Source organism: Scomber scombrus, chromosome 10 (genome assembly GCF_963691925.1).
Source record: "Scomber scombrus chromosome 10, fScoSco1.1, whole genome shotgun sequence".
Taxonomy (NCBI): domain Eukaryota; kingdom Metazoa; phylum Chordata; class Actinopteri; order Scombriformes; family Scombridae; genus Scomber; species Scomber scombrus.
In genome coordinates, this window is record NC_084979.1 from 10,202,304 (window position 1) to 10,224,848 (window position 22,545).

At 39.5% G+C, this 22,545-nt stretch overlaps 1 protein-coding gene across 1 annotated transcript in view; it reads left to right on the forward strand.

Annotated features, from left to right (window-relative positions):
• The window catches only part of celsr3 (cadherin, EGF LAG seven-pass G-type receptor 3), a 104,524-nt gene that overhangs the window by 14,766 nt on the left and 67,213 nt on the right, over positions 1-22,545 (forward strand). The window contains exons 2-3 of the mRNA XM_062427388.1: positions 10,193-10,530; positions 12,399-12,687. Of these exons, the coding sequence (XP_062283372.1) occupies positions 10,193-10,530; positions 12,399-12,687 (627 nt within the window). The remainder of the gene's footprint in view (positions 1-10,192; positions 10,531-12,398; positions 12,688-22,545) is intronic.

The window sequence follows — 22,545 nt, forward strand, 5'->3', positions numbered from 1 at the left end:
AAACAAACACACATGGCTGGCTGAGTATTCAAATACCAAAAATAAAGCAAAAGATAGATAATGGCGCCAAATGAGTAGAAAAACGGCAGCTGGGACACTATTATGCAATAGGCATCTGGACAATGATTGGAGCCCACCAGGATGTTATTCACTTCTTGCTCAAAGTCTTAATCCTATTGGGGTCTTTTTATATCATATAATCAATAATGAGTCTAATAAGCCCTTTGTGCAAGTAAAGTTAAAATTTCATCAAGCTTGCAACAATTGCTTTAATCTACTTTAAAGAAGGAAAAAAGGAGCTACAGAGCACATTAAACACTCCAGTACATCACAAACTCCAACTTACCCAAGGATCAGATGTTCGATCCTTTCAGACATTGAAGGGCCAAATGGTGGCTGGCAAATGGACATATAAATATTCATGAATAACATTTCAACAACTCATTTGTGCTGGTCTAAATGAAAATGGGTTCAGTCCAAATCAGCCACCAGAGAGGCGTAAGAAGCACAATGCAGGGAAAATGTGAAAACATTGTCAACAGACTGGAACTTCCATGCTATGTTTAGCATTGTATCAGCAGTAAATCATTACCACATTAGCTTTGTGACATTAATATGATTACTGTAAACAAACAAGATCATTGAACAGAGAGAGAAGCTTGACCGCAGTCCAGCCTCTGTTTGAGACACTGGATTTGATGAGTCTGTTAAAGTCTGGATTGCTTTTAAAGCTGTAACTCTTTGCAATGCTAAGAAAAAGCAAGAATATAATGTGTAAAGATCAGTGGTTAGATAGCCAGTATGTCCTTTGCAGCTCCCAGGATCCCATAATCTTTCATGTTTGGTCAGTTGTTAAATTTACCAGTCAGCCAATCCTCATCAATTTGTAAAGTTGGGAAATATCTTGTGACTATGTTAGTTTCACAAGATGAGTCACTGGTAAATGATGAAGAAACCTGGAAAAAAAACCCACAGAAAGGTTTAAAAATAAACTTCCCTGTTTCTTATTTTTATAGCATTCCTCTTAGAAAGTTCAGGAAATTTTACATTGATGACAGACGTGTAACGTAACAGAAACACCTCATGACCTTACATGACGCGGAAGCTGTTGAAAACTTATGAGGAGATAATGGAGGCCTGAGATTTTTGCTGGAACAACATTCCTACACATCTGCTTTTGATCTCCAGTTCAATATGTATTGTTAGAATATAGTAATAAAGACTGATGGGGCAGCTCCAAGCCACCTTGAACATCACTGTGAGGGGAGTGTGGTGTAGTGGACACACTCAGTATTGCAACTTCCAGCTGCATTTTCTGCATATGAAATAATTAGAAAAGGAGCAGCTGTAAAAAGGTGAATTCTTTTTTTCTGAGTGTTAACTTTCAAAGGATTGAACAGGACACCATTTTGAACACCGTGTCCAGTTCTCCTTAATACATCAATGGACATCCCTCCTGCTCTACTAGTGATAAAAGCACGAGTTAGAATTTAAGGACTGATTGCCAAGTGGTTGTGTGGACACAACCTGGGCCCCTTTTCCATCAATCTATTGTTGTTGCAATGTGTATTTGTGAATTCATTTGTTTATCTCTCTCCATTGTTGTGGTACATTATCGTACTTTATGTGTTCAGCTGTTTCGGTGTGGTTTTGCTTTGGTAGTGTGAGGCAGGGACAAGGGAGGGAGGAATGGTTGTGTTCATACTTGCGTTCATGCTCTACTTATATCGTAATGTCTCTTTTTGTTATTTCATTTGAAAAATCTAAATCTAAAAATAACAAAAGAACAAACACGTCTTACTACAATGATTGCACAGGAAGCAACAAGCACCGTGTGATTTGCATCGACAAGTAGACATCACAGGAGTCATTTTTTTCAACATGGACCTCAGTGAATGGACTATTACTGCTGCACTATTACACTGTCCTGCAGGAGCAATTGTTTGGAAAATTTAAATTTGGGATCTTTTCAGGCGACAGAAGGCCCTCCCAGTCATAGGAACGATGAAAGCTGCTGCAGACACACCCAGCCTCAGGTGCTGAAGTGACTGCAATGATTTACACCAGAGAGTGTTCAGCCTGTATTGTTATGCTCCAAAAATGCCAAATCATTTAACACAAAAACAACAACAACGTCTCACTGCTGATAAGGTGAAACCTTGTTTACAGGGTAAAAAGAAGTGAAATCTAGTTCTGCTTTACTCCTGCACAAACTTATTGTCTCTGTGGTTGCACACTTGAAGGATAAGACAAGCAGCAGTAACCGCAGTACAAACAGAAGACAGATGCGGGATGGAGGAAGATGACTGCTGCGAACAGCTGCTAACCGATGTCATGTCTGCATGTCAGAGAGGTCAGAGTGCGGATTTGTGTTACACTGTGGATTTGCTCATAAGTACAATAGACGCAGGGTGTGTATAAATGAGATATGGGTTAAAAGTGAGAGGCTCTACATGCAAGAGGGCTTATTGCGCAAGTTAAGTGTATCTGGTTTAATGTAAAGGATTAGAGCTTCTGTTGTAAAAGGGTGATTTAAACCATTATGTTGGTGTGTGTGTGTGTGCTGTTTTTTTTTTACTCTGTTCTACTTTCCTCTGAGTGTAATGAGTGCTCAGACCTTAGGGGGAAAAAGGCTTTAAAAAACAAACAGAGCAGAAATCAGCTGTCAAGCCAGCGCCTCGGCCCTGTGTGTGTGTGCGCGTGTGTGTGATTTGTAATGATGCGTAGACAATATTTTTAACGCTTGTGTTATTTTACAGGCATTAATTTACGGTCTCCCTCTCCCTCTTGTTCCTGATTTCTCTGCAGCCATCCACTTATTCGCGTATTTGTAATTATTGGTGTGCGAGTGCCACTTTGGCTGTTCATAGTTTTGCTCTCTCTTAGGGAGTTGCAGCCATTATTTTCAGGCGGCTGTCAGAAGTGGGCTACGTTAACAACTTCAAACAGTTTGTGTGTGTTCAAAATGGGCAAAGAGTTTGTTCACTGGCTACAGTAGCTATTTATTTTCCTGACCTGGGGGCATATTTCACAGCTGAAAACATGAAACATAGAGTCCTTGCGCTTTGTGTTACACAGCATTTTGAAAAGTCAGGCTGCTCATGTATTTTAGGGCTTTTCGGGGAAGGTGAACAGAGAGGAGAGGCAGGAAAATGCCAAACAAAGGCATGTGACAACACAGTGTGAAATGGGATTTAAACCCATGTGATTGTGGCTACATGGACTGTGAACTAATGGGCTGAAGGCACCATGACAGAGTTTAGTGTTTTTCAGAGCAGCAGCATACGGCTTTTGTTCAGTTTAAATCCAATTTTACTGTTTTTTGGGGTTTTTGTTGTAATAGATCTCCCCTTTTGGGCTTTTCCATTTAATCCCAACCCCTTACATTATCAAGAGAGCAGACATTTGCAGTGTCAATGCCATGTCTGACAGAACCATGAAGGGATTTGATCCGTTAACCCTGTCAGTGCTCTGGCGGATGTATACAAAGCTATGACAAATGAAAACAAAAGACATTTTCTGAGGATGCATCTGCCATGAAACCCATTCCAAACAAATTTTCAATCGACATTGGTGCCTTTTGGCAAGATACAAACTTTGATTAATTCATGTACAACTGACTTAATAGATATTCAAGGTTGTCCTCCCACAGTAACAGTGGGAGGAATTTGAATACAGGATCCATTTGAATGGTGGAGCTGAATGCACTGATTTAAGATAAGAACAGCTTGCTTTTACTTTTACAGCAAGCTGCACCTTCGCTGAGACTTGGAATCTCATGTCTGGTGAATAAATGAAGCGTATCTCAATGACAATTTCAGATAGGTGTATCTCAGTCTGCATCTGAAACAGGTGATATAATAGACTGTCTTGACACTTTCACACAGATCTTGTAGCTCTGTCCCCATTCCATACTAAATACTAATCATATACACCACAGTACATACTACACACTTGCAGTTTTTTGCATCGAGTAAAAAAGAAATGGGCTTTATAACAAGTTTTTGTTCCAAGAATTCAATACTATGTGCACGGATGGACTTTGATCAAAGTGCAATATAGAAAGCCACTGCCCTTTAAAACTTCTCTCAAGAGAGAGAGAGAGAGCAACATATTAAATTGGTATTTTTTGTTTTCCTCAAACTGTGACCAGCATCTGCTGACTGTTTTTTTATTTTCGCCACCTCTAAGCAGCATATTGCATACCTCCTGTGGGATATAGGTTAAATCAACACTTTTACAGCGTGAACACACTATATATTCAAAACCTCCAATTTACGACACAGCTTGTCTGCTCATTGATATATATTTGTATGACTGATGTGTTTCTGAGAACGACACTAAGCAGCTTCCCTTAAAATTCAAGCAGGAAACCACATAGGTGTATTTTTTAAACCAGTTCCACTTTAAATTTAAAGCATCTGTGATCTTTGTGAGACTGTATGAGATATTTTTTCCTATATCAATTTTAAACCAGGGACTTTTCCATCACAAAACACTGCAGTGTATCCAAACATTTGATTGCCTTGCAGTGACATTCTTGCTTTCTTCTTTAAAGGAAAATGCCAGGTCTCTGCCTTGCGACCCATCCTCCTGCCCTGCATTGCAGCGCATTGAAAAACATTTCTAGAGCTGTTTTCAGCTCCAGCTGTGGGCTTCTATTGTATGCTACTTTGCAGACTATTTCTGTGCGGATTTCCAGGAAGCGAGCTGGGGATGCTCTGACATTCAAGTAGCTTTGAGTGTGCTATTAGTCAGGCTACCTGCCGCAGCGAGATAGCACTGAACTCCTTCAACCCTTTGAAACGTCAGGGACCGTATACCCACAAAGCATCTTAGAGCTGGAGCACTGATCGGAGGCCAGCCTCCGTCTCATGGCATATAGATGTTAAGGCATCCGCAGGAACTCGCTGATGATTCCAGACCGGTGTGTTTATTCTTAGAGGCTTTATGCATTCCTACCCCCAAGCCTCTCCTTCCTCTTTGAAGTGCGGACACACGAATGGGGAAAATGAAATGTTGGCTCGAAGCCCACAGGAGCCATGAAAGCTTGCAGAAGCGTCTCCAAGTTCTTATTTACAAAATTCTTTGTTTTCCCATGATGCTAAAGATGCCGAAATAACCTTCCATTTGTGGGATTTGGAGTTTGGAGGATATTAATGTTTTATTGTTTCCATGCACACTAAAACAGAGAGGCAAAGAGAAAGGGCGATGCATTAGTTATGACTTCCTGGCTTAATCGGAGGTTATGGACAATATTACCTTTACTCACTTCTCATCAGGAAGCAAAAGTCATTCAGAATTTGCCCATGCTTTTATATTCCACTGAGATAGACCTGGTACTGTTGGATTCAGACCTGGATGTGAAGGGTTTTCATTCAAAATGACATAAAGATGTGATATATGTTCTGACAAAATGATTGACACCTCAGCATCTCTTAAGTTATCAAAGGCATTTAAAGTGACTTAAGTCCTTGGTGGATAAAATAGCACTTTAACATGCTTGATCATCTCTGTTTGATGAGCTTCATTGAAGTTGTGCTTTAAAGTCAAAACCTTCATTTACTGAGTTTTTAGCAGCTTTTTCTTATGCATATTTTGACACAGCAGGAAACATTCTAATTAGGCATAACTGTTTCTGTCAGATTTGTGGTGAGATTTTTCCACTATAATCATAATCCTCAATTGGATAACTAGTGACAAAAAGAGTAAAATTCTACATTAACTTGAGCTGCAGACATGTTGGGTAATGGCCTTTATATTTCTGCAGACATACTGGTTATGACTTGTGTTTTCAGCAGAACTATAATTGGACATGACATGTACTTGTGTAAAGTTTGTAGCTGAGCTCAGAGAAGGACATGGATGAGTCATTGACCAGCGGGAAGAGTTTGGTGGTCTTAGATGGCCATTCTAGCTTGACTTGTTCTATGTCAAGCCTCAAAATTGTTTCATACGTGTATGGATGTGCTGATGCAGGTCAGAAAAACTAGCTGGACTGCAGCCACACAGGAAAGCTAAATGAAGATATTTCACCGTGCATGTTTATTTATGTGTGCGTGCTGGGTTTACTGTCAGAATTTAATTGCTGCCCGGGGCAAAAAAGCCAATAAAATCACAGTAAAGTTAAAAACCATCAGGGAGAACTGGCACTGAGACTTCAGTGTACCATATTTTTTGCATTTTAGCCTGTTACATGTTAGTTGAGTTGACAAATATTCTTGTTTGAATGTCACATTTGTCCCTCATGGGCCACTGAAGAGGATTCCTGGGAGCCTGTGACTCAGAGGGAACATTTTTCAGTGTTTTTTCAATTTTTAAAGCTTATCAGAAAACAGTCGAGCACACAGTCTTCAGAGGGCCAACATGCCCACTGTACATAAAAGACTGTGTCAATACAATAATAAAACAATCTTGGTGCAGATGGACTGGATGCACACAGAGAGGAGAAAAACAGCTCCATCTTCTCCTGCTGCCAAGCAATCGTAATAAAGCACAGTGTGAATGGTTTATCATCCTTTTAAAATAAAACAAGCCTCAGGGGTGAAAATTCATTGTTTGTCTGCCAAAAAAATACAAATTAAATTCAGCAGCTAAGGAACACAACCAAATTTCCAAAATTCTTTTTTTTTAAATTGTACGTAATCCAACTTCCTTAATAAGATTTGTTATAGCAGTGTGTGTATGTGTGTGTGTGCATGTGTGTGTGTGGGCGGGTATATGTGTGTGTGTGTGTGGGTGGGTACAGTACATTCCAAAAACAACAGGTGTTGTTTGTAAGGCACCTGTGTGTCATCTGTCACATGTTGAAGTTATATCCCAAAGCTTAGTCGTGGGCTAAAATGATAAATGCTTATGTACAAGAAATAATCTGAACCTCCACCCCTTCTCTCTCTCTTTCTGTGTGTGCGTGCGTGTGTGTGTGTGTGTGTGTGTGTGTGTGTGTGTGTGTGTGTGTGTGTGTGTGTGTGTGTGTGTGTGTGTGTGTGTTATAATTGCTATTTTTTCTTACATTTTGGACAGAGCCAGGCTAGCTGTTTCCATCTGCTTCTAGTCTTTATCTATGGTAATGGCCTGCTGGCTGTAGCTACACATTTATCACACAGATATGAGAGTGGCAGCTTCTCATCCAAGTCTCAGCAAGACACCGAATAAGAGTCTTTTCCCTAAATGTCTTACTGTTACTTTAATGTTCAGTTTTAAATTAGTGTGAATGTGTGCATTTGTGAGTATGTGTGTGTTGAGATTGAGTCCTATTCCAGCAGATTATCCCGGATCTCTTCATAGATCCCTATCTCATTTTAATGACAATAGTAGATCAGTGTCAATTAGTGTTGCGTCTTTGCATCGTGATCCAGAGGGCTGATCATAAAGCTAGCTTTTAGCCCCAGAAGACGAGGTGACATTTAATTATCTACACACACACACACACACATAAATATATATATATATATTTTTATTCAGTGCAATTGCATTACAATATTTCCTAGTGGCTTTCTGTGGGTTTTTCTTCTCTGTTCCCTTCATAATGCCACTCCTCCATCTGGCTCTTCATTTATTACGAAATGCTCTAGATTTTAGTGTGTGTGTGTGTGTGTGTGTGTGTGTGTGTGTGTGTGTGTGTTTGTGTGTTAGAGGTCAGTGGGGAGTGAGCTCCTCATAATCCGGTAATCAAACCAGCTGCCACTGGACCCAACCCCCCATCCCTCCATACATCTCCCTTTCTCTTTTTTCTCTATCTCTCTCTCCTTCTGTTGCTTTCTTTTCTTCAGTTTTTTGCTGCAATTTTTTTTTTGCCTTCCTGTCTACATTTTGCTCTTTATCTTATTCTGACACTCTCACATTGAATCGTTCTCCTCTAATGTTTAATAATAATCACAAATTACACTCTTATTTTATCTTTTCTTTTTCTGCCCTTTTGCTTCCTTCCTTCCTTTAATCAATTAAAATTTGGCCACGATCCTTTAAATTCAGTCACAACATTACTGTTAAATTAATTTAATAACTCTCAGTTTTACTAAAAAAAAAAGGAAGCTTACATATAATTATAGTGCTTTTTGCCCCTTCTTTTTCATTCACCCTTGGTAAAAGCCCCCTCGCTCAATTTCTCATTTCTTTTCTCTTGTTCTTCTCCATCATGTCCTTTTCTCCAGTTCTTAATAAACCTCCTTCACCCTCCATCGCCTCTCTCTGTTCCTCCCTGTGTCAACATCCTCCCTCTGTCTCCTCCACCCTTCCCCTCTCGTCCATTGCTGCCTCACTCTTATTCTTTCTTCCTATTGTTCATCCTGTCTTTACACCACTCACTGTGCTGTTTTTTTGCATCCAGACCCCAGCACTTAATGTATTTTATACTCTGTCTCCTTTTCTTCCTCTCTGTCTCATCGCTCACCTGGCTTCACCTCCATAATATCTCAGAAAATTGCCTCCTCATGCCTCTGCGGTCATGTGCATTTAGTAGCCGGCTTGTTGCACCGAATAGCTCTACAATCCACAATTCAGCCCAGCGCTGGATTGTGTCTGTATCCAGCATAGATGAAATGTGTCTTGTGTCTTTTGTTGAAGCAGTTATTGTTCTGTTTGTGAGTGTTGTGACCTGCTGCGATTCATATGAACTCATTTTGTAGCAGCGGGTTTCAGAGAGAAGAGGAGCGCTGTGTTGAATTTAAAACAACGCTGAATGTGAGGAGACAAGAGGGAGAAGAGAATGATGTTTTCAAGTTATACATCACTCTCTCTCTCTCTCTCTCTCTCTCTCTCTCTCTGTCTGTCCCTCTGTGTCTGTCTCTTTGTCTTGTTCAATCTCATGCACGAGGCTCGAAACCAGACGTCTATGTGTGTGTGTATCCATACTCATCAGGCAGCTCTTGGCTTACTTTCGTCGCTCAAATATTTTGTAAATTCATCAGAAATGCCACAAACACATCATCACTCCACCCTCCACCTAAAATTTTGGTTCATATGTGACCAAATGTATAGTAATGCAACCATGTACATACTGAATGTACCTGCGAAACACTGACTGTCAGAGTGTTTAGGCAGCTCAGTACACTTGGTTAAGGTGTGGAAGATTGTGGTCTTGGTTTAATATTGAAAATAGAGACTTGAATCATTAGGAAATATAAAATAGATATTATTATTCCAAGCATTTTTATATATCTTAAAACATGGCTGGAGGGGATCTTTAACCAAATGTTTTAGCATCCTCAAACTAACCACACAAGGAATACAGGCCAGTCACCAAATATTTAAATCCCTTACCCTGCTTCTACATCCCACCATCCACCTGCTCCCACTAAAAAGGAATCCAGGAGGCAATTTCGTTTCCTGCAAAAAACCTATTTAGCAAAGCAAATTCTTAATACATAGAAGTATTTTGTAGGAAACTGGGTTGGCTGTGGACATGAATAATTTGACAGTTATAGCAGTCATCCACCTCAAGTGACAATATAACAACTGGGATGTCAGTTTAAGCTGCTCGCCAACCTTTACGCTTATGCACAAGGCTCAAATCATGTTATGGGTCGTAGGGTTTCGCTTGAACAACAAAACCTCCAACAGAAAATTAAATACCCAGCAGATAAAATCTTACAGAATTTGTAAAAAAGAACTGAATCTGGCCTCAAACACCAAACTACCGGTGCTACTTCAAACACTTGCTCCTCTTCCTGTTTCAATCAATTCAAATTAAACTGCACATGACGTTATAGCACATTATTTTTGACAGTTGACACATGAGATTAAAAACTCTTTTCTGGAGGTTAATAGCCTCCAGTCTGAGTTTGTTCACTTCAGAATCATAATCTTCTTTTAGACTTAAAGGCTGCCATTACACATTTCATCTTCTTTGTCAAACACAAAGCAGCTTCAACAATAATCCTGGATTTTTCTTTGGGAGATACGTTTCTTTTATATTTGTTAAAACCTGTATGTAGATGTGAATGTGTACAATGTGTACGTTTTTGTTCATTTATTCTCCCCTCTTCTATCTCTTTCTTTTTACTCCTTCAACTCTTCTCACCTTTATGTCACTCTCTGTCCTCCCCCAACCTTCTTTATGTCCCTTGTGCTTTTCTCTTTCACCTCCTCTGTACACTTTTATTCTTAATGTATCTTCTCTTGATTCAATCGCTCTTTTTTTGTTCATGTTTCTAAACTTTTGTCCTCCCCTCTCTCTCCTTCTCCTCTTCAGACGGCATTCACAGCATCTCAGCTCAGTGCATCCTCCGCGTCCTCATCATCACTGAGGACATGTTGGGCAGCAGCGTCACCGTCCGCCTGCAGAACATGTCCCAGGAACACTTCCTGTCACCGCTGCTGGGGCACTTCCTGGAGGGCGTGTCGGCGGTGCTCTCGGTGCCCGTCGAGGACGTTTTCATTTTCAACATCCAGCCGGATTCGGCGCCGGGAGGAATTCTGAACGTGAGCTTCTCTGCTGCATTGCCAGGTGGACACTTCTTCCCCTCTGAAGCCCTGGAGGAACAGCTGTACCTAAACAGGCCGAGGCTGACGTCACTGACACAGATGGAGGTTGGTTCGCACAAATATGAAAACAAACATGAAAATCCCTAGTTTTAAGTTCTGAGTTTGTGTATGGATTTGATGTATGCATCTAGTTTTGTAATAAATGTGGAAAATCTTAATTTTCATGATTCAAAACATCAGCCTACTACATGGTTTACAAACATTACAGATTCATTTTAATCTTAAACTGTATCATGAAATATGGATTGTGTTGTTATTTAGTGTTTATTGTTTTGGGACTGACGGCAAGTTCCAATCTTGCGATTTTCTGTTGTTGGTAGGCCTTCTCTTTACATGTAAGTCATGGACTTCTTCTTCAATATTTATAGATACTAATATGGTTTAAAGCTTCTGATTCTTTTGGTGAAAGTGGAGGTTTGTACACACAGAACGTGAACACAATTTTTTAGATTTTTCACATGAAAATTCAGTGAAAAAAAGTCACGTGCCACACAATCATGCATGTATGCAGCAGCTAGAAATCAGGATCACATGTAATAGCACAAGAATAGGAGGAAAAACATTATGCAAACACACAAATCTTAAGTGAGTCACCTGACTGAGTCAACTGATAATACAGTAATCTAACCCAGATGCTTTGCCATAGCAGCCATATGGCTTTATGCCACAATACACAGATATGGCCACTATATGTTTTCATGCATGAAATCACCCACACCTGAACACAGCATGCACATTAGTTACATACATGCTTACACGCCCTCTGGGCATTTCTCAACATGCATGAGGGAAAGAGATGTTTTTCGATAAAAAGGAACAAGTGAAACCCAAAGGAGGAAAGATTTATGAAGGGGTGAGAGAGAGCACAGGGGAGTCAAGAGATACATAGTTTAAGGGTGAGTGTATTCAACCTTGAAACTGAAACTATACCTTCTTCATATCAAGGAAGACACAATCTTGCCAGCACATCTGATCCAATGACCTCAACATCAAACTGTAAACGTAAATATCCTTGTCTGGAAAATAAATGGTTTTACAAAGAAAAACCATGGCAAAAAAGAAAGAGAACATGACTGCAGGAAGGTGTTTTTTCAAGAATGACTCAATATGAGTAAATATTCTGAATGATAGCTTATTATGCCATGGGTTGGTCCAGAATTAAATGGATGGATCACCCTGGATTGGAAATACAGCTGCAACAATCAAGCTTTTACTAATCAGAGAGGGAATGGCAGCCTCTGTAGCCTGTGAAGCGAAACCCAGGGTAAATAAAAACACCATCTAACTGCAAGAGTTATACTATTTGAAAGCTACTTCTTATTTTCATATGTTTTATCAACCCAAAGCTTTTCTCCTGTGGAATATGGCTAACAGTAAGAGGGTGAAAATCTAATTGAAACTGAGGGGTATGACTGAGGTGGATTTATAGGGGTTGGTTTAGTTTTCTCAGACTCTGTTTCTCAGAAGGTGAAACATGATTTTTTTTGGGGGGTATATTATAAGCTAACTTTGCCTCTCATGTATCATCATACACTCGAGTAACAGAGTTAAACATCATTTTCTCTAAAAGATAATTAACAGGTGTGGGTACCAGATGTGCTCAGCTTGCCAGATCTTCTCAGGGTCCTGCATTTACAGATGAGGTCACACATTAAGATTGGCTTTACATTGGAAAGTGTACAGATGCTGCCAGGTGTTCGCTCTTACATATAAACCTATTGCATATGTCAGCTCTGCAGAAAGAATGCTTACAGACATGAAGGTCGTCTATGATGCTGAGCAATGAAAGATAGTAAACTACGAAAGTAAATTACTGTTTGCAGGTGAACACATCAATAATTCATCACTCTGAAAGAGAACACTCACAATGACTCACCAATATCTTCCCTCTCTCTCCTCTCTCATCGTTCCAGGTCCTCCCGTTCGATGACAACGTTTGTCTGCGCGAGCCGTGCCAGAACTACATGAAGTGCATATCCGTGCTGCGTTTCAACAGCTCTGCCCCCTTCATCTCCTCGCCTTCCATCCTTTTTCGGCCAATCCACCCCATCGCGGGCCTACGCTGCCGCTGCCCAGTGGGCTTCACGGGCGACTACTGTGAGACAGAGATCAACCTGTGTTACTCTAACCCCTGTCTGAACGGAGGGGTGTGCGTCCGCAGAGAAGGAGGGTACACATGCATCTGCCGTGAAGACTACACTGGTGAGCGGGGAGGGGAGTGTGTGCGTGTTGTTGTGTTTTTGTGGCAGATTTTGTTGGTTCCTGGTAAGCTTTGAAGTGTGTGCATATGTGTGTCTTCAGCAATTTGAGAAGAAACCCAGCTTAAATTCTTCATTCCATCTCAGTATCTTTGGAGATATTTCAAGCAAATTCACTTACCATTAATGCTTTAACATTGAGGAAAGGTGAATGTTCACTTTACTGGAAATCTCCTACATCTGACATGATCTTGATCACTCTACTTAGCTACCTGTAGCACACAACATAATCTTTATTTGTGTTGCAGTTGCTGTCTACATGATATTGGTTTAACCGGTTGGTGTCTCCAGTGCACCAGCTTATTTTTGACACTTGCAGGGCAGTGTGGTATACAGTATCGTAGCAGTATCATTCCTCTGCAGGAGCTATGAAGAACTTTAGAATTAGACTTAGAACTTTAAATTTGTAGATAATGCTATGATACATTATAAAACAAATTGACTGTATGTTGTCTGTAAAATCCATAAAAACAGACACAAAACCAACTTTTACCATTTCCTATTTGCATTGAGTACATTGCTTGAAACCCAAGCACAAAATGCTCAAATATGTGGAATTCAATCAAATCTGGATGTCAGTTAAAATATTATATTTACATCAGACTTTATTAAGTATTATCAAACAATAAGTTAAATGAGATATCCCAAATGACTCACAACACTGCCACCTGCTCCTATAAAATCTCACATTTCACAGTACATAGGGTCATCTTTGTGCAGTTTTATGTGCCAATTGAGACATATTTGGTGTCTTTGGAAACTTTAAAACTTTTAAATAAAGTGCTTCAAGTTAGATGTTGAGCTACATGATTAACATTCATTCGTAATGCCTTTGGGATGTTTAAGGGAAAAAGCCTAAATGAACACATTTCTGACAATTGAATAGATTTCCCGGTATGTTGGCTGGTTTAAAGTGAGTGGCCACAGATATGATAGATGGTGCTTGTTAAAAAGCATTTGAAAGGAAAAGGATACGATGGAGCGTATGTGTGTGTGTGTGTGTGTGTGTGTGTGTGTGTATGTCTGTGTTTTGGTGTAGTCTGTTACTCTAACCTGACAAACTTAAGCTGCATGTGCGTGTTTCTTTGTTCATGTCTCATATCTTCTTCTTTTTTGATCTGATGTGTTTCCACTCATTTGTCATGTTGAGGTAACAACATGAAAACACACGTTCTGCCTCGTGGGAGAGCTTCACCTCAGCTTTCTACCCGTTATTTAGTCTTTTAACTCACACAAACATACACACACACACACACACACACACTACCCAGTACCACCCAAAGAAAGAAGAAACTCACTATTTTTTACTGTCACCAAACTAATTTGTTCCCTCTCTAAAATACACATGCACACACGTTTCATTCTTTCCTACTTTTCCCAATATCCCAGCCCAATTTCAGACTTTCTCCCTGTCCTCCTCTCACTCTTTTCTTCCTCTTCCAACTGCTGAGTCGCTTCAGTCTACAAGCCATTGAGTTGATGTAGTAGAGGATTGATGCTATGTGTGTGTGTGTGTGTGTGTGTGTGTGTGTGTGTGTGTGTGTGTGTGTGTGTGTGTGTGTGTGTGTGTGTGTGTGTGTGTGTGTGTGTCTCGGGGATATTTCACGTTGCCTTTTATTTTGAATCAAAAGAGCGCTAGGGGAGTGAAGCAACACTTCTTTCATGAGAGAGACAGAGTGTTTTTCAGACTCCCACTGAGACAGACAGAGAGAGAGAGATAAAGGGAGGAAATGTGCAAAGGAGAAATGGAAGTGGGGAGAGACAGAGAGCAAATGGGGGAAGAGAGATGCGAAAGTAAAATTAACAGGTAACTTTCATCATTAAATGTTTTCTATACGGTCTCGTGTCTTAGAAGACAACTGGGTTGCAACATCTAATATCTATAGTACCAGGGCAGGATTTACACCACACACAGCGTTATACCAGTGGCATGGATTCATGGATGTCCCTATAATGCCCCTTCTGAAATTAACTACCCACACAGCCAGTTTTACATGACCTGTTTTGCACTGAAAGTTGTGCCCTTAAAAGAAAATATCAGATTTCTTCATTTAAAACTACATGTGATGCAGCAATTTAACAAACTCAACGTTTCCCAGCTTCTTTGTCATCAACAGTAGCGTGAGATTTCTTCCGCTCCTGCAAATATATGCGCCACGTTAACCTAAACATTAACATCTGTGACCTAAAATTATGTAACAGTTACTGTGATAAGCACACGCAGCTAAACACTGTACAGTGCAAGTATTAATTCAAGTTTACCAGGATATTGCTGCAGGGTGACTGGCGTTTGAGCTTATAAGCTTCAACAATCGAGGATCTGCTGCACATCCCTACTCTCGGTTCTAAGCTTGAATGGTTTGATAGTGAAGATGCATTAAAAAGATGCTGTTTACTATCTTTGCTCCATAAAAGGATATAAGCGAGACCAACCTCAGAGGACAGTGCATATTTGGTCCATAGGCACCTAGACTACTCGTACCTTGAAACATTTTCCTCTTTGGAACCTGTTGACTGATTTTTGCGGTCGGCTACAGATATTTTGCTTCTGTGGAAAAGTATATAGGTTTGGCTGTGTCCTCACTTGCCATAGAGACAGCATTCACCCCAGTGGTGTGGGTATGTTCTCTCTGATTGAAATGTATTGCATTTTGATTTCACCACTTTAAAACTGCCAGCACTTTTTGTGTCTGCGTGTTTCTTGAGCGATAAAGGCAATTTTTCCACAAAAGAGAAGAGGCTTATAGAAGAGGCTGATTAAGAAGAAAACAGAGGAGGAGAGAAGTTAAAGAAAGGAAAAGTTAGGAGAGCAAATCAGAATGTTGAAGGGAAGGAGGAAATAAATCACCAGGAGATAAGGTGAAATCTTTGATCTTCAGGCCAAAATACTGCTGCATCAATGGCTGACCACATCTAAAATTAATCAGACTATAACTTGAAATAATGCAGAATACAATGGCCATTTCAACATGGTAAGTTTTTGTAAATTATTTGCTATTTTTTTTTAGATCAAACAAACAAAATGCTGTGTCAGAGCTATGGTCAAAACTTGAATGATGGACAGTGCTTCTCATTTGAATTTGTATTTCTGTTTACATGGGTTATGATTCATTGCACACTCTGACTTGCCTTAAACCTGATATCATACAGTTTGACATAGATGCATAGGTTTTTATTAGATCCATATAGCACAGTGTAATATGCAGTGAACCTACAAGATTGTTGTTAACGCACAGTGTGGATTGACCTTATGGATGGAGACAAATAAAACAGTCAAGATGAAAGCAGGGAAACTATATAATTGATAACAGGGGGCGAGAGAATAAGAGCAATAGTGGTAGAATAGAAGGAAGAACGTGAAAAACGAGATGGAAAGAGTGAAAGATGGGACAGAAGAGGGAAAGAGAAAACAGCATTACAGATGAAGGAAAGGACAGAGAGGAGACGGGTATGACAGCAATATGAGAGACGAGGGAGATGTATGAATTCAGAGAGAATAACATGGAAGAAGGGCTGCAGGGGAAAAATGGGGCAAGAGACATCCGTGAGCAATGAGTGAGAAAGGGGTTGGAAGATGAGAGGTGAGGGGGTAGAGCGAGGGAAATCAGATGGGTTCTGGGTAGTCAGTGTTGTGCTTTTCCTGCGTAGGCGTCGGGTGTTGCTGTGCCTTGTCAGCGCCCGGGGCTACGGGAGGAAGAAGAGGAGGAGGAGAAGCAGAACAAATAAACAGGGACGAATTGATTCTGCAACACAGAAATCTCCAGACATCTTCCAACCAAGTCTGCTCGCTCTCTCACTCATTCTTTTTTTTCTTTCACTTTTCTATCCAACCTACCTTCATCCATCCCCTCGTACGCTCTTTGTGACTTTGAATTGCTTTTCCCTTAAAATCTATGGATTGCTCTTAAGGGCAGGAGCTGAGCCGGGGGTTTTGACAGAGACTGGAAACGTTGTTTTTCCGTAGAGTGGGAAGTATTTTTTGTGTGTATAACAGTAGCAGAACTGACTCAGATGCGATTTGTGAACAATTGTTTTCATTGTTTTGCGCCACATTAGCAAGATTTATGTAAAAATAGTTTCATTCACCATAATTCACAAAATGTGAATGAGAGTGAAGATATGCACATTTGGATCAAATTAATTCTTAGTTATTTGGTGGCATTTGATGATAATAATAATAATAATAATAATAATAATAATAATAATAATAATAATAATAATAATAATAATAATAATAATAATAATAATAATAATAATAATAATAATAATAGAGAGCTTATAATAGTAGATAATACCAGAGCTAGAATATGTCAAACTGGACAAGATTAGAAATAAAATAGAAGCTTCATAACTAAATCATATGACATCAATTAAAATCAGGAGAAGCACTCTGATTAAAGAAGTAAATAAAAGAAGATATTGACTCAACTTGTCCCAGAGACTGTAAAGGTTCTGTCCCATTCTGTTTTTTTCTACTAGTTCAACAACAGCAGGGGAATGCTTCATCCGTGTGAAAATGGACTCTTTAAGGATGACTGAGCGTCTTCACTGCCTCCATCAGTAAGACAAAGACGCACAATGGCTGTCGCAGTGCAGATAACCTCAGGCTAGCCCCCTCTCTAAACCCTGCATTTAACCCCAGGCTAAGTGAGGCTTGACACTGTGAAAGAGGTTAAACCCTGCTGTGTAGAAAGGTAAACGGTACCTATACGGTTCCAACACCAGAGACGTGGTCTTAAGAAAAATAATGCGAAACGGCAAGGAGCGCATCAGATGAGGTCATCCAATCTTCACCTGGAAACTCAAAGCCCAGCTTTAGCCTAGAGTTCACATGAAAATAAGTCAACTCAGAGGCGTTACATGCCATTTTAACATATGTATTAAACTAAAACTACTTTTTAAAGTTTAGAATAGGTAAAACAGCTGTTACTATGGCGTAGTAAAGAAACATCTGAGAGAACCACATACGCCATTTTCAACTGATGGCCTCGGGATATAAAGGTGTAGTTATCCAGATTTCTCCAACATTTTCTTAACACAGTAGTGATCTAAAAGAAGGAGACGTCTTTCTATACTGCAGTATTGTTGTGCAAGAATACGCCTATTCCATCATGGGGAATTGTAAAAACTGTGGAAGTTTCGGTTTTGTGCCACAAAGAAAGTCACTAGATTTCCTCTGATAACCAACAACATGCCTCATAAAGTTGGATGCAGTGTAAAGCCTGGTTGAGGCTGTCATGCTTGTGAGTGATGGGCTTTTTTGTTTGCCTCACACTGTAGATTTGACAATACTAAGAAGTAAAGTAGTTTAGTAGATTGTTTTAGGACCAGTGATAAAAAAAAGAGTTTCTATAGTATGGAGAAGATTATTGTTCCTCTATATCCAGAGTACATCGTTTCAGAGTTTATGAGATGTAGGAATGAAAGTTGCAGTCCCAAACCCCCCTGCTGCTACAATACTAAACTCAGTTGGAGCTCTGCACTCTTTTATTCATAAAAATTTAAATATTTCTAACCTCTAGCGTTTACTTCTCTTCTCTGAAACATGCTAAGCTTGCAGTGCTGATGGGAATGTGTTAAGTCATTAACCCTGAAAACAAGAAGAAGAAAGAAGAAGAAAAAAAAGCTCAGTGGGATAAAGAGAAGCTCCGAGTACACAGTAAACCTTAAAGATGGAGATAACAGGAGACAGGAAAGGAGGATATCTAATCGTCTTCAAAAACCGAAGGAAAATACACTCCAAGGTGATAAAGAGATTCACGTTATGCGAATGGTAGGAAGATATAATATAATGGATAACTCAAAGTAGAGCCAAGAGATGCAAGGAGGAGATGAGAGAGACTGCGAGAGAGACTTGGATGCAGACTAAATTAGTTTGTAAGAAGATAAAATGGAAAGCATTGAGGAGAGGACAAAGGTAGAAATGAAATCTCTTGGCGGTCTGCATTTTACACAAAAGGAAGCTGAGAAACAGAGAAAGAGAAGAAATGCGGAAGGCAGAGATGAGATTAGTTTTGGATGTGATAAAGCCGATATGCACATTAAACTGAGACATTTAATCCAGCTGATAGGGGAAGGGAAACAGATAACGCACACACATACAGCAAATTAGCCTGAGGTAGGTACGGTGATGTCTTGTGAGGAATGCAAGTGCCTTAGTTACTGCAAAGATGGTAGCTTTTTCAAGAAGGTGTTAATGGTTTGAAAGTCAGAGACAGAATTGGAAGAGCCATGAACAACCGAGAACGAAAGAGGGAAGAAGTCTAGCAGGTTGAAGTTAGATTGAAGGATGGGCTGCGAGACTAAATTAGTTTGGTTGAGGAGAGACAGACAGAGAATGAATGAATCCAGAGAAAGAGAGAAAGAAGAAGAGTGAATTAGTTTGAGGGATGGGATGGAAGAGTGAGACTTAACGTAATTTAAAGACCAGATTATGTTTGGCACGATAGGTTGGAAAATATAGAGGAGGTAGGGAAGGGATGCGAAACTAAAAGTTGCAGGGAAGGAGAGAAAAGGCAGAAACAGATTGAGAAATTAAATTATTTAGAAAGTGTTTTAGTACTATGATTTCTATATTTCAAATAGTAGTACTGAATAGATAAAAGTATAAGGGACATCATCTATCCTTTAGCATAGTTTAGTGACAAAGTCACAGTAGACAACATATAGCAGACATGCTGCCACAACAATAGTAACACTAAAACACAAACTAGCATATTCTAAAAAAACAAAATAACATGCAAAACATATTAAATGAAACATCTTCTAAATACTAAATCTTGGTTTCATAACCAGTCAACCAACAAGCTTTTTTGACTAAAAAATACCAAAGAATAGATGACAATTAGACTGAAGGATGATGTGAAATCTTCTCTTGGTTCATTCCTCTAAAAGGTTTTCTAATGATGAGGCCGATCAGATAAGGCAAACTAATCCCGCTGGCACAAATATGCAGATGAACACCCAGGACAGCTGCAGAATCAGCAGTAGTTACGCTCCCCTACATACCTGATTCACTGTTTTACAAAAACACCAGCTCAAGACTCAGTGGATGCTGGAACACAAAGGTTCAGAAAGCTGAACTGGTCCATCTGGTGATGTTAAAGTAATTTAGCTTCCTGATGGGGAGTTGTGGGGTGACAGAACTGAAATCTATTTGCAAAATTATTAGATATATTAAACATATGCCCAATGTCAGAGCCATGAAATCAGAGCTAATTGTTAAGCTAATCTGAGTTAATTGTGTACTCAGCAATTTACAATTCCCACATGAGAGTGAAGAGAATTGATTTTCTTGAAGCTTCGTATTCTCTGACAGTACAAGTATTTCTCATTCCAACCAATGGACATATTTACATTTTATTTCACTTAGTTTTTGAGAATTAAGGACAAAATGAAGGAAATGATAAATCGCCTTCCATTTCATGCTATGTATCATAAAAAACTCATTAATGAACAATGACGCAGCTAATTACTGCAGCATTTATCATAACATGACAGCAAATAATACGACTGTAACAATTTCTACTGTGTACAAAATGAAGTAATTTAAAGTTAGCGTAATTCACAGAGAAACAATAGAAAGACAAATGGATACTCAATTACTTTGGCAATGATAAGACATGATAAGAAGATAGGAAGTTAGAAATTCAGGGAGAAGTAAAAAGGAAACGAGTTTCAGAGACAAGCTCTGCAGTGATGAGGCGGTGACAGTACTTGAGAACAAAGAGATGAGAGAGGTCGTAAAAGTTGGAGTAAGGATAATTTTTCAAAGTGTAAAAGTGGCACGGTGTCTTTATATCACGATATATCATCCATGTGATGGAAATAGGAGGAAAAAAGACTTTTAAAATAGCTGAATGAAAGTAGTTGACGGTTCAGAGTGAGAGTAGGAGACGAGGAAGGAGATGAGCCCTGATGTCGTGTGTGTGTGTGGGGGGGTGTAGGGTGGATTCAGACGTCTCAGTGACATTAATTTTAGAGGTCATTAATAGAATGTGTGTTTGTGTGTGTGTGTGTGTGTGTGTGTGTGTGTAAGTAAAAGAGATACCAAGGTAGCTAAATTACTTTTGTGAAATTAAGTGTGTTGGCGGTGGCTGTGTGCGTGTGTGTGAGATAGAACAAGCATGTAGGACACGTAAGGAGAATAAATAACTTTGTTGAGAGTAATAATAAAAAATAAAAAAACAGTTAGTGATGCAGGCAACCAGAGCAATGAGACCACTTAATTTTTGGGATTAGTTTTGGGAGGAAATAGAGACATCTAAATATGTAATAGACATGATTTGGAAATGTGCATGTTATATGAAAAAATGCACTGCAGGGGACATGATTTGCTGAGTTGAGTGGGATAAATGCATTAAACAGTGTGAGAGGAAGGAAATAGGCTAAATTAGTTTCGAGGGGATAAGTTGGAGAGCACAGGGGAGGGGGGGGGGAGGAAGGTGAAGATAAACTTGTACTAGTAAAAGCACCCCAGGCCTTTTCGGGGTGTTTATGCAAGATGTGGTTGTCAGGTGAAGAATTAAAAGTCAGTACTGTGTCTTTAATCACAGTGTACAAGTTTCTTTTGAGGTATTTTGTCTTGTGGATACAAGTGGAAGTTTACACAATTACAAATGTTTTCCTGATCTTCTCATTCATTTTCACCACATTAATTTCTGGCAATACCAATACTTCAATTTGTTGGCAAAACCACACATAGCATTAATACTTCTTATAAGAGAAGGATTGTTGACCATGAAAAATTTGGGCTTTACACTTAAGAACTTAAGCAGCAGTCAGAAGAAAGACTGACCTTATACACAATAAACTATAGTCTGACTTTCTCTTAATCTCTGATGTCATTGTTTAAGTGCAATACAGTATATATAAGAAAACTGAGTATGACCACGTGCCTCACTAAAATGTTAAATGACTCAAAATTGTATAATCCTACGAAGTGTAGGATAGTTGATCTTATTTGTAATCAAAAACAAACAGGTTAGATAGACTACATTAAAAATACCAGCCTCAAATCTCAGTGCAGCAAAAGTGACAACACTTCTGACCACTGGAAGCAAAGTGAGTACACCTGTTACCTCCACTTAACACAAATTGTAATTAAAGAACCTGTGAACACTGCAACTTTCTGAGTTTTGGACTGGGTTGTGTTTAATGCAACAAGGCTTCACATGGTGAGGAAATATTTGAACAAGTAAGAAACCAGATTGGGAGACTTCATAAAGATGGGAGAGGGTACACGATTATCCGTAGGCTGTTGAACAGAAGCTAAAACACAGCTGCAGCAGTGGTTAGGAGGTAGAGGAGGACCCATACTGCAGAATGCACAGTGGCCGTCCTCGAAAAATGATAACACACACACTTTGCTAATTACGCAACCTTGCATTGAAAAACAGAAAGGGTGCTTCTGACATGGCACAGAGATTATCTTTGGAAATTGATGTTTCAGTGCAGACAGTGTGAAGGACATTGTGTGAGGTCGACCTCTACAGATGACATCCAAGAAGAAAACCTAGAATGCAAGTTTGCATACCCAAATACTGAATGAAAAGATGACGCCCAGTCTCAAAAAGGTTGGCAGGAGAGGAATTTTTCAACCTTACCATGTTTGTAAACACACTGTAAAAGAAGAAAAAAAGTAAAACTGACCTGACAAAGTGTTTCCCCTGACCTGAATCCAATAAATCACCTAAGAGGAAAGTAGAACAATAAAACCCTCCAGCAAAGAGCAGCTAAAAACAATAACCTTTGAAGAATGACAGTACATCTCCACAGATTTGCTCTTCACTGGCATCATCCA